The 12,517-nt window shown below is 46.0% G+C and overlaps 1 protein-coding gene across 1 annotated transcript in view; it reads right to left on the reverse strand.

Annotated features, from left to right (window-relative positions):
• NUP210L (nucleoporin 210 like) overlaps positions 1-12,517 on the reverse strand; it is a 111,147-nt gene that overhangs the window by 40,170 nt on the left and 58,460 nt on the right. Inside the window, exons 15-19 of the mRNA XM_075540749.1 lie at positions 11,781-12,002; positions 10,415-10,588; positions 4,785-4,977; positions 1,018-1,106; positions 709-813 (exon numbers count right to left, since the gene is read on the reverse strand). Of these exons, the coding sequence (XP_075396864.1) occupies positions 709-813; positions 1,018-1,106; positions 4,785-4,977; positions 10,415-10,588; positions 11,781-12,002 (783 nt within the window). The remainder of the gene's footprint in view (positions 1-708; positions 814-1,017; positions 1,107-4,784; positions 4,978-10,414; positions 10,589-11,780; positions 12,003-12,517) is intronic.

Raw genomic sequence — 12,517 nt, forward strand, 5'->3', positions numbered from 1 at the left:
CTTTGGTTTAAGAAAGAAGAATTAGATCAGGATTTCAACCCAGTTCGGTCTGGTTCAGCATGTGGTGGCTGAGGAAGCAGCGCTCGAATGGGCCCCCAGCTTTGAAATGTGAGTGAACTGGAATGTTATGCCAACAGGACAGACGACACGCTAAGCCCACTGCAAAAGCCAGGGCACAGGGCGAGTTGCATAGCAACGAAATCTTTTGACTGATTGGTCGCAAATAAAGGCACTTGGCTCACAGATGGAGGCCAACCATGCTGCTTTGAATGCCAGTGTCCTGGCAAGAATCCCAACCCTCACATCAGACTTCTCAGAAGGCTCACTACCTCGCTCCTGAGCCTCCGGAAACTCTGACCTGTAATTTTTCCTGTTTTAGAGTTCTAGATCACCCACATTTAAATAAATAAATAAATAAAATTAAAATTTAGATTTGGATCTGTTCTAATGTTGCTTCATCTGCTATGACTGAGCCCAATTCAAATAGGTTCAAAGATCTGGATTAAAGTCAGTGGAAGAAAGACAAAATATGACTACTGAAGTACTAAAACTTCTGAGGTTATTACATCTGAATATTGTATACGCATCATTTGTGTGATTTTCCAATCCCTATGCAAGCATTTCAAAAAGATGCAGTTAAGGTTCATCCTCCAGTACTCTCTCTTTCATAAAATTACAGTGAACCAGAACACGCGCCGTGCCAGCTACCTTGACGTCGGGGTGGTCGTAGATGGTGGCATTCTCGGGCTGGACAGTTACATCATCCACCAGGAGCAGCTCCACAGTTGCCGATGGGGGCAAGTTCAAGAGTTCCTAGAAATGTAGTCAGAACCCCAGGGTGAGTATCCATTTGTCACCCGCAGCCCAGTGAGGGCACAGTCCAATTTTCTCTCCAGTGCCCACGAGCACCGAGCCACAGCGGTGGTGGTTTCCGCACTGCCCCTGGCTGGGAGTGAGCCGGCTCTACAAGGACAGGCCTGTGGCTTCAATCCTGCTTAAACAGCAGCCAGCACTCACCTTCGGACTGTTCTTCTCAGAGTAGCCCACAGAACTGACCCCCACGAGGACAGTCCCTTGCAGTCGATGCACTTTCAGGATCTGATGGCCTAGAGACACAGAACAGGAAAACCCCGTGAGAAAGAGTACAAGCGTATCTCCAGAAACCCGCACGCTGCCCTACATTTCCCCAGAATGTGTATTACAAGGGCTGGGGGTGAGGGGATCACGAGTGCCTAAGAAATAGGGGGGAAACAAGAAATAGAAATTATTGGGCTTTTGTTCTAGATCTGCCATTATATTCCTATGTGATCCTGGATAACCACATCACCTCTCCGCTTCTTTATGAAATCTAAAACTCTTGACTGATCTGATGGTTTGTGAGTCCACAAATAGACAGGCCATTAGTGCACGAGAGATTTTTGTTTGGATTCTCAGTAGGAGAGAGAAATCAAAGGATAGTCCTCTGTGACCTTTCATGGTTTTCCTCTGATCTCTGTATGTAAATATCCTGTCACACTGATTTTAAAGGGCTGCCAGGGAGCCCTGGAGGTGCAGGAGGGTCTAATTTTCCTTCAGGAGACCTGGGCGTGCAGGGGTGAAGGACTTGGTGCTAATGGAAAAGGGGGTTCCAACCCCACAGCCACCCCACTGGGGACAGATGTGGCAGTCTGCTTCTGTAAGAGAGGTAGTTCTCCTCTGCTCTGTTGGCTCAGCGTGGGCTGGAAGCCACGCCATGGTAATGGATTTATTGGTTAACGATTTCTTATTGGATCAAGTCCACACTCCTTAAAGCTCTATCGAAAGTATGCCTTAATCTGATCTGCTTTACTCATTTGTTTTCCTTCTTAGATTTAATCAACCAGAAAATGGTGCTTTACGAAGGTCAGATCTTATTTTATCCTACACATGATGATCATGTCCAGACTTGTGATGCACTGTCTCCTGCTGCTGCATCTACTCATTCAGCAGCTTCTTACTGGGGGTTTGCCATGTGCTAGGCACTTTGTCATGTGAAGAAAACACCCCCTCGCCTTCAAAGAAACACACGGTTTGGTGAGGGGAGGCTAAGCAGCCATGCAATCGTGCGACTACAGAGGTGTGCAAGTGTGCAAGGAGCACTATAGACGCACAAGAAGGAATAAAATAATGCACAAAACTAGAAGTGTAAACCCAAAGGTCAAATCTGACGTACAGCAACCCCGTAGGACAGAGTACAACTGTCCCTGTGGGTTCTGGAGATGTAACTCTTTCTGGAAGCAGAAAGCCTCCTCTTTTCCCCTCGGAGCCCAGAACAGCTGCTCTTGTGGTTAGCATCCCAATGCATAACCCACCAGGCCCCAGTACCTGCTGACTGTGGGTCCAGAACACCCAATGCATAACCCACCAGGCCCCAGCACCGACTGACTGTTGGCCCAGGACACCCAATGCATAACCCACCAGGCCCCAGCACCGACTGACTGTTGGCCCAGGACACCCAATGCATAACCCACCAGGCCCCAGCACCGACTGACTGTTGGCCCAGGACACCCAATGCATAACCCACCAGGCCCCAGCACCGACTGACTGTTGGCCCAGGACACCCAATGCATAACCCACCAGGCCCCAGCACCTGCTGACTGTGGGCCAAGGACACCCAATGCATAACCCACCAGGCCCCGAGCACAGACTGACTGTTGGCCCAGGACACCCAATGCATAACCCACCAGGCCCCTAGCACAGACTGACTGTGGGCCCAGGACTCCCAATGCATAACCCATCAGGCCCCTAGCACAGACTGACTGTGGGCCCAGGGACAGACAACTGGGCTTCCAGAGGAAGACATCAGCCCGATGAAGACGCGGAAGATGGCGTTCTCAGGCTAGAGAACATACGGAGTCTGCAAAGGGAGAGAGGCTGCGCCAGAAGCTCTGTTTACAGACAACTAATAAAGGAGGTATGCTAAGGTGCGGGTGAAGATCGAAAGTTACTGAGTGTGGGCAGAAGTAGGGTATGTGTGGAGAAGATCAAGTGAAGCCCAAGAATTAGGCAGGGACTGGCCTGCTGAATTCCGCTGTATAAGCTTTATCCGGAGACAACAAAGCGATTGTAGAGTCAGGAGGCTTTGGCAGCAGGCTTGCTGCTTTATCATTGTATACTTCTAATCTCAAAGTCGACCACTGCACTTTGAACATAGTGCGAGCACCACACGTTTGGGTAAATTTACAGTATGGGGATGATAGTGAGACAAAGTTTTAAAAAGGGCATGGGAGGGAGAAGGCAAACAGGACAGAGAGAACAAGCCAGCAATTCACAGCAAGGAGACTTACGAAGACTTTATAAAGTTCCTAGAAGCCCCCAAACACGGGCTTGTAATTCCAACTCCCTGCGGAGTCTCTGGGGGTCCATGGAAATGTGAAGGAAAGGACTTTTTTAAGCGCCAAGTTTCCTAGACCTTCCAGAGATACCACCAGGAAAGACTACTTTGGGTCCCACTTGTTTTAGGTCAAAGACAACACAAAGACAGACCCATCATCGGATGAGGAAGGTCATTAGCGGGAGGTCAACATGGCGTCCCAACAATAGGATAGAAGAGAAAGATCGAGATTTGTATTTTTGAAAGGTCCCTCTGGACAAAGGAGATCAGCTAGACGGCTGTTGTGGTCATCCAGGCTAGAGGTCAGGTGGGCAACAGTGATTCAAAGAGAGAAGAACACTAAGGGGCACTTAGAAGATGACACGATGGCAGCTGGTGACAACCGGTAGATGGCATAGGGGCTATTTCTTTAGTGTTTACTATTTTTCACACCGACAAACAATTGGTCTTCGCCCCATATTGTCTTGCTGCTCGAGGCAAGCATTTAAACTGACTCTGGTTGTAAATTCCTTGGGGGAGCCTGTGGTTGTAATCTCTTCCATTTCTCCTTCTCTAGTGCCCCGTTCCAACACATGGACCCACCACCCAGGCCTGACCTTGATCCTTGCTACGACTTTCTTCTACTCCTCCCTCAACCTGCCTGCGGGAGGGCATGCCTGTTGTATCCATGCCCTTGGCATAGCCGCCGCCCACCTGGACTCTGGTTCTGGCCCGGGCACTGGCTTTGTAACTGAGATATCCGCAAACGTGATACAAGCAGCTGCTTGATAAACGCTGGCACACGCGGGCTCATTGCCCTCTTACAACCCCGCCTACCGCCTCGTGTCCCTCTGTAAGCCACGCTCACTCATTCTTGTTCTTTCCTTTTTCTACCCTCCTCTGCAGGTTACAATTTAAAGGTTACTTTCTCAGGATTGCCAAGGTTATGTCCCTCTGTTCTCAAAGCACCTCTTATTTCCCATTCAGAGCATCTGACACGGCTGTAATGCTTAAAAGTCTGCATTCTCAAAAACAAAACAAAACACAACACACCAAAAAGCTCCCCGCCCCCCCCCAAAAAACAACAAAAAAAGTCTGGCTTCTCTGACTAGGTTGTAAATCTATAAGAACAGAGGTCTTGTCTGTACCATTCAACCTGACACCTCTAGTACCCAGCAGAGAATCTTACATGTAGTAGCCACTCAATAAATATTGACTCTTCCACAATATTAGGCAAATAAGAGGCAATCCATCCATATTCTGAAATGAATTTAATTTTACATTCTGGTGAGAAATGTTGGATCCTAGACCTCAGGTTTGTGAACAAGGCTTATTCCACCATATCTTTCCTGAAAAAATACAAAGCTCAAAGGCAGTACGTAATAAAATAAAAATACTTGGTGCAAAGGTGATTTTACAAGCAAGTGGAAGGACTTGTAAAATGTCACAGTACCATGGAGCCGGCTCTGCCCACTGCCATCATCCTTTGCCACCATTTCCATTGACTTGTGATCTCTGAACCGGGCTAATGTTTCATTGGAAGATCTCCATTCGAGCATCAGTGAGCTGAAGTTATCAAACTGTCTCCTGTGTTGGTCAAACACGGCCAGCTCCAGGACGGTGTCCCTGAGGCTCGATACAGGAATCTGTGACACAAGAAGAGTTGAAAAGAGATAATGGTTGGACAGCATGATGATATGGATACCAATATGGATCACTGAGTAGTACTTGTACAAAATGGCAAATGTTTTGTTACATATATATTTATCACAATTACCGCATACACTCGAATATAAGCCGACCCAAGCATAAGCCCAGGTACCTCATTATTACCTGGGAAACCAGAAAAACTGATTGACTCGAGTATAAGCCTAGGGTGGGAAATGCAGAAGCTATTGGTGAGTTTCAATAGTCAAAACACATGAAAATAAAATTACTAAAAAGTGAGACATCAGTGGGGTAATGTATTTAAATATTTATTTTAAATAAAAATATAAATAAAAGGACAATAAGCATTTAACATTCAAAAACCAGCACAGTAAGTGGAAAATAGGTTCAACAAAAACAATAAGGTATCAACAATGATACCTTAAGAGTACTATTCCCTGAGCTCAATCAGCAACCAAGCTAAAATGTAAGGAGTTAAAATCCTTCAAAACTAGATTCCTCATCATCATCCGTATCCCAATGCAGAGCTTCAGCTGGTGTGAGGTCACCATAGACACTGTCCTCACTGAGATCACCGTCATCACCATCACTGCTGTCATTTTCATACAAAGCGCAGTCTTCACTGCCATCCATAGCATTACTAATACTACATTTCTTGAAGGCACGTCGCACCATGTCTTCTGGAATGTCTTCCCATGCATCTCGAACCCACTTTGCTATTAACTCTATGTCAGGCTTCATGAGATTTCCTTCTTTTGTTAGTCGGGCTTGACCAGATGACATCCATTCATGCCACATCCTTCGTACATGGTTTTTAAAAGGCTTATTCAAAGATACATCTAGAGGCTGCAGTACAGATGTAAGCCCACCTGGAATAACAGCTAAAGTAACTTTACTAGATTTTGCCAATTTTTTAATGTCATCTGATAGGTGGGTTCTGAACATATCCCAAACAAGTAACGATGGCTTTTTCTTTAAGGCTGCTCCTGGTTGTTAGTTCCAAATTTCTTCCAGCCATTGTTTTGTTCCGTCTTCATCCATCCAGCCTTTAACATGTGCACGCACAGTAATTCTTGGTGGAAAATTGATCTTTTAAGGCAAGGTCTTTCTTTTAAAAATAATGACAGGACACAGCTTAGTTCCATTAGCCAAACATAATAGAACAACTGTAAAGTGGTTTTTTTTTCCATTTCCTGAGGTTTTGAGAAAATTGGTTTTTTCTCCTAAACTTGCCACAGTTCTGTTGCTTGGAAGATCAAAAGTCATGGCAGTTTCATCCATATTCCCAATATCTGCCAGGTCATAATTATAAATCCTTCTTTGTTTTATAATAAATGACTGGAATGACATAATTTTTTCTTCAAGGTCGTGTGGAAATTTCTGGGAAATCTTTGTTCTTTGTCTCAAACATAGTAGGCCAAACCTATTCATGAAGCGGGTACACCATCCTGCTGACGCAGCAAATTTTTCAATGCCTGGTGCTTTATATTTGTCATCCTTAGCCATTTGTAGAGCGTGTATGCAGATTCCCATGCGTGTTACGCAGTGACCACTTTGACGACACTCCATAACCCATTTATGCAATTTACTCTCTAGAGCCCCATAAAAAGATGTTAAACCACGATGAGCTCTTTTAGCTTTTGGAATCTGTTCCAAGTCAACCTTCATTTTCCGCCACTCCCTCACTTTTCGTCAACACTGAATTCCCTCACTTGCAATACTGTTATTGCTCTCTTCTGCTCTTGACACAACCTTCATTTTGAAACCAGCCTCATATGACCGGTGTTTTTGTTTTGGTTCAAGAGTATCCATTTCTAATAGGATAAAAAACCAAGACTTTGAAAATGAACTTTCATGGTAATACCCCCCACCCCACGTGTTAGCCAGGAGTGGGGCGGAGTCCTTGGGGGTTAGAAGGGGGAATGCAGGATGTGAATTAACACGTCATAGGACGGCTCTGATTGGTTAGATGTGAGTAAACAACCATTCAAAGCCCTGCAGTATCAGCGGGGCTTTGAATGAACAGCGGAGAAATGGCAATCACTGTGAGATAACGGGCGCTCATCCTGTTACCTGGGGGGGGGGGGGCGCAGCGAGATGTTACAACTCACTGAGGTGCCACTGGCCCGTGTATAAGTCGAACCCGTTTTTCAGCACATTTTTTGTGCTAAAAACTTGGTTTATACATGAGTATATACGGGAAATAGAAAGAACGACCGAGCCAGGAAAAGGGGACATCAAGCAAATTGCTGAAGAAAACATTTTTGAAAAAGAACAAACTACCCAAGGGCTCTTGTAGTAGTGACTGGCTCTAGATCTGGGGTGAAAAATGTACCATTGCTGCCTGACAGCAAAGAAGCACCCAGCCTCAGAGGGCCATGTGAAGAGGGCTTCGGAGCCTTCTCGCAAGGGCTCCTGGAAGCCAAGAAGGGCTCAATGGAGCACGGAGGGGAATGATGGGCGTAGTGGACTGCAGTGACCCCAACCAGCCACCAGGGCCAGCCACCAGGGGCAACCCCCCCGCCCCAAGGAGGAAGAAGGAGAGCAGGAAGGGGAGAAGGAAGAACGAGGAAGACATGCGCACGAGAGCCTTCCTCCCGTCCTGCCCCAGCCTTCAGACCCTCAGTCTCACAGCTTCCGTGGTGTCCGCGGAAGGAGGCTTTCCCTCCTCCTCCATCCCTCCCCCTTTCCCTCCTGGGTCAGTCTGGGTACTTTAGAGAAACAAATCCACAGAAATGCACGTGTAAGAGAGTTTTATGTAAAGCGTTTTATGTGCTTTGGACATGTTGTCAGGAGAGACCATCTGGAGCCATGTTGCCTGGAGAAGGATGTCGTATTTGGTAAAGTGGAGGGGCATAAAAAAAGAGGAAGTAAAACCAAAACCAAGAAAGCACGCTCTGGACAAGACGGATGGACACCTTGGCTGCCACAGTGAGCGCCAACAGAAAGCCGACTGAGGACGGCCATGCACCAGGGAGTGTTGTGGTCTGGTTGCTGTGAGTACGAACCAACTCGATGGCACCGAACCACAACCCTGACTCAGAAAGGAATCCTGGTGGTGTCGTGGTTCCATCTGGGGCTGCTAACCACAAGGTCAGCAGTTCAAAGTGAACAGCTGCTCCACCGGCGAAAAGGAAGCTTTCTACTCTGGTAAAGAGCTGCCTCGGGGGCAGTCCTGCACTGTCCTCTAGGGTCACCATGCTTCAGTCTGCTGGGTGGCAGCGAGGTTGCTTGTGAGAGGCTGGGTGCAGCAAAGGTTGGCACAGGGCTGCTAATCTAAAAATCACTGGTTCTACCCAGCTGCGCCGCGGGAGAGAGCCGTGGGCTGCTTCCCCTTCTCGGGCCGTGCTCCCCTGTGCTCTGCGGCTGCCATGGGAGAGGAAGTCAACTCGACGGAAATGGGTTTTAAGGTGCGCCTCACTCAAGCGATGATCTCTTCCACGGTCTAATCTGGATTCCATAGTTGGACCATCAATACGGGAGACCAAATAACGAATGCATGTGAATTCTGGCTTTGGTGAAGAGGACTGACGATAGATACTACAGACTACCCGAAGAACAAAGGATCTATGTTGGAAGAGACACATCCAGACAGCTCCTTGGAAATGAGGCTGAACATGGTATCAGGAGCAAGCAGTCTCAGGATTGTGACAAAGAGGAAGACCTTCAATGAGATGGACTGACCCACAGTGACTGCAGCAATAGGCTCAATCGTATCAACCAGCGTGAGGATGGCGCAGGACTGAGCAGCACTGTGCTCTGTTAAGGAGGGCAAGTCAAAAAGGATCCCCATTAGCGTTCTACTTCGTATGTGCATGGGTACGTTGCAAACAGACCATGTTTCAGTATGTGTTGGTCATAGGTGGATGACTGCAGCTACATTTTCTCAGTAATGCATTTGACTTAATCTCACTAGGACACCTTCTAAAAATAGGTCCAAATAGTAGTGTCATTTGAGGGGTTTTGTTTAATAAAGGTTTCTATGATTTTTGTAGCAATATCATATTTACTGTTCTACATAGGTTGCTATGAGTTGGAGCATCCCCCCTTTTTTCTATTAAGAATTTTTATATTCTTTATCATTTTATTGGGGGCTCATACAATTCATCAAAATCCATACATACATCAATTACGTAAAGCACACTTGTACACTTGTTACCCTCATCATTCTCAAAACATTTGCTCTCCACGTAAGCCCCTGGCATCAGCTCCTCATCCCCCACTTCTTTTCTTGTGATTTAGGTAAGAGTTTACTGAGTCAATTGGGCTTCCATTCCAAAGTTCATCTGCATTTTGATTTGTGACACTAGTTGCAATCTCCACGTTGTAACAGCAGGCTTCCTAGCTCCTCCCTGTGATTGCTGTTTCCATTGTCCTTCCTGCCTGCTGAGTTCACCGCTGTGCAAATGTAGCTCTTTGGCAGGCCATCTAAAGCAGAGTGTGCTATTGTTCACTTTACAGCCTTGTTTATTATTTGGCTGAAGCTTTTTTAAAGAGCAGGGTATGAATAGATATTCACATGCTGTATGATTCAATAGTTCAGTCGCATTACAGAGAGGTGTACAATCATCACCACAACCAACGTTAGGACATTTTCTTCTTCTTGTTCCCACTGTTGTTAGCTCTCCATTTCCCCCAACCTCCCCTGTCACAGCCCCACGAAACCATCAATCCAGTCATTTTTACTTGCAATTTTTTCTGTAAATATGAATCCTTTTAATGGAAAAAAAGACATTGACTGAAAATAACATTATAGGGATAACTTTTATTCTGTCCCATTTTGATTGTTTTTTAAAAATGAATCATTCTTCAACTTCAGATAAAAATTTTAATGTGAAATTTGATTCTAGGGGGAGAGGGAGAATATCCCAATCCGTTGCCTTCCTATTGCTGTTCTCTTGCAGTAAAAGGTAGAGTAGCATATGAGTGAGTAGTCCGGGCTTTGGAAGCAGACAAATCCTACTACTTTCTAGCTCTATTACTTGGGGGGAATTACTCAACCTTTAAGAGCCATGTCTGTAAAATGTGAATTATTAATTGTTGCATTCCACAGAACCCATGCCTCATTATTTCCTCATTCTTTGTTGCCTACTAGCTATGTTATCTCTTATTGCTAGTTTTCATGGTGGATTTGGATAGAGGTGAATTTCATTACTTATTTGTAATGTTAATGGAAGATTTGGCAGGGAGTATTAAAATTGTCTATTGCCCTAATAACAAACGGAGCGTGTATGAAGTCATGTCACCAGGTGTAGCCCATTCTAACTCGGCTTGATCACTTCTTCCCAGGCACGGTCAGAGAACAGTGAATAACAAACAACATAGTTCTCCTTAATAAGACAACAGCTATTTTGCAGACAAAACGAAGCAGAGAAGACCAAAGGGCTAAGTTAGTTGGAAACACGCTATGCTTACCAGTTGCTTGTTGTGCTGTGGCAGAGGACACGGATGGGCGCCAGCTGGCCCCTCGTACACTGGAGTTACCGACATGCTGGCAGGGTAGGCGCAAAGGAAACGCACCTGCACAGCTTCGACAGCGGGACTGGGGTTCAGGACACCTGGGCGATTTCCAATTCGAAATGTCAGAACCTTTGAGGGAATACCAGAACACGAGAGAGTTGTGGGTAGAAACCTAACGTCAGTCAAGCCAATTGAAGAATATTAGAGTTATTCAAAATCTTATCTAAAAGAGTCCCATTTGGACATGATAACTAGATAAATTCCTTGATGGTATTAGAAGTCTTGATTATGTGGGCTATTAGGAATTGAGGTTGTCATGAAATTTGAAAGCCAAGGGAACATAAAGCAATCTAACTATGGCTAATTACTTAAATCTTCTCCACCAAATATTTTGTAGCCATTTCATAAAAAGTAGAAAAGCTAATTTGCTTTTTAACTCTTCTCTGGTGATGAAGCAGACTGTAGGAACACAAGTCAGGGGGCTTCAAAGGGGCAGTTTGGCCTTAGATGACCCATGGCTAGCCATATGGACAGTCCCATTCACTACAGATATTAGAAACCTGAGCAGATCCCCATAAGTAAGAGCACAGTACTTACTGAGTTCCAATCTTACGGGGACTCCCTGCTGTCCGAGGAGTCAGGCTGTGTCTCAGTCATTCCCAACCCTAGTCAAGCTGCAAGCAGAGCCCAGCTGTGGGTAGGTGGAAACAACACCCACCCGACTCTATTACTAAAGACACTTCAACTGATTCCTCTCAGCATACTCTAACTCGTTCCCCAAAATTGCCGATCTCTCTGTTTCACAATCTCGGGAGTGGGAACCAAAGAGCCTCTAGTCTATTAGCAAGGAGGTAATCAGTGATTGGGTCGAAGGGGAGGACTCACTACTCCCCGGAAGACCGTGATCTGCTCAGTGTGTGCTGTCAGGATCCTCACGTGGACAGAGGGAGACCGTGATCTGCTCAGTGAGGACACAGTCAGGATCCTCGCGTGAACAGAGGGAGACCGTGATCTGCTCAGTGAGGACACAGTCAGGATCCTCACGTGGACAGAGGGAGACCGTGATCTGCTCAGTGAGGACACAGTCAGGATCCTCGCGTGGACAGAGGGAGACCCTGGGTACATTTAGAGGATTGCTGCCACGTGCCATCAAGATGGTAAGGCTATAAATAGGTTCTCTGATCAGTAATTGGAGTTTTCCTACTTAGTCTATTAACTAAATCCCCTGCAATCTGAAAAGGAATGGGTTCAAGTTCAAACAATTTAGATCATTAATGTTAAAAGAAAGGTTTCAGAAAAAAGGCCAAAACAGTTTTCCTACGTGTTCCCCTAAGTCCAGGCACAGGACCCGGAAGATGTACTGGTTCTGTTTCCTCTTGGTTGGCAGTCGGACTTGTGTTATTTGAATCTTTTCGGTCTTCTCTGTGCTCAACTCCAAGAAGAACCGCGAGGGCTCCAGGACCCATGGAAGAGGACCCCCTTCAAACAGCATCTCCTTCACAGACTTCCACGTCACCAGTGCTACCGCCACGGGGCTCACGGCCTGTGACGTCAAACACAGAAACAATTCTAATTGGTCAGGGCATTCACCAGAGACGTTTCTGAAATAACAATAATAATACTTAAAGCAACAATGATCTGATGGAAAAAATAATCTATAACTTATCAAGAGTTCGTGAAGGAGGGTGGGTGGGGGAGGGCGGGAGGGGGAAATAGGGTGCAGACATCAGGGGCTCAAGTGGGAAGAGAATGCTTTGAAAATGATGATGGCGGCATATGTGCAAATGTGCCTGACACACTGGAGGTATGTATGGATTGAGATAAGAGCTGTAAGAGTCCCCAATGAAAGTATTAAAAACCCCAATGATCTGAAATTACTGAAAACGATACTAGACTTAATCCCCAATGACAGCGACATGTGTGCCATGCCTACTCCTTGAAAGGTTTCTTAACCTTTATTAAATCATCTCCTGCCTGTCATTCCAACCTAGTCATTTTGTCCGTCACTCCAGGCCCTCACCACCGCCCACCCTCTCGGTTGTTACAACGGCCATCTGT

The sequence above is a fragment of the Tenrec ecaudatus genome, chromosome 1, assembly GCF_050624435.1.
Source record: "Tenrec ecaudatus isolate mTenEca1 chromosome 1, mTenEca1.hap1, whole genome shotgun sequence".
NCBI lineage: Eukaryota > Metazoa > Chordata > Mammalia > Afrosoricida > Tenrecidae > Tenrec > Tenrec ecaudatus.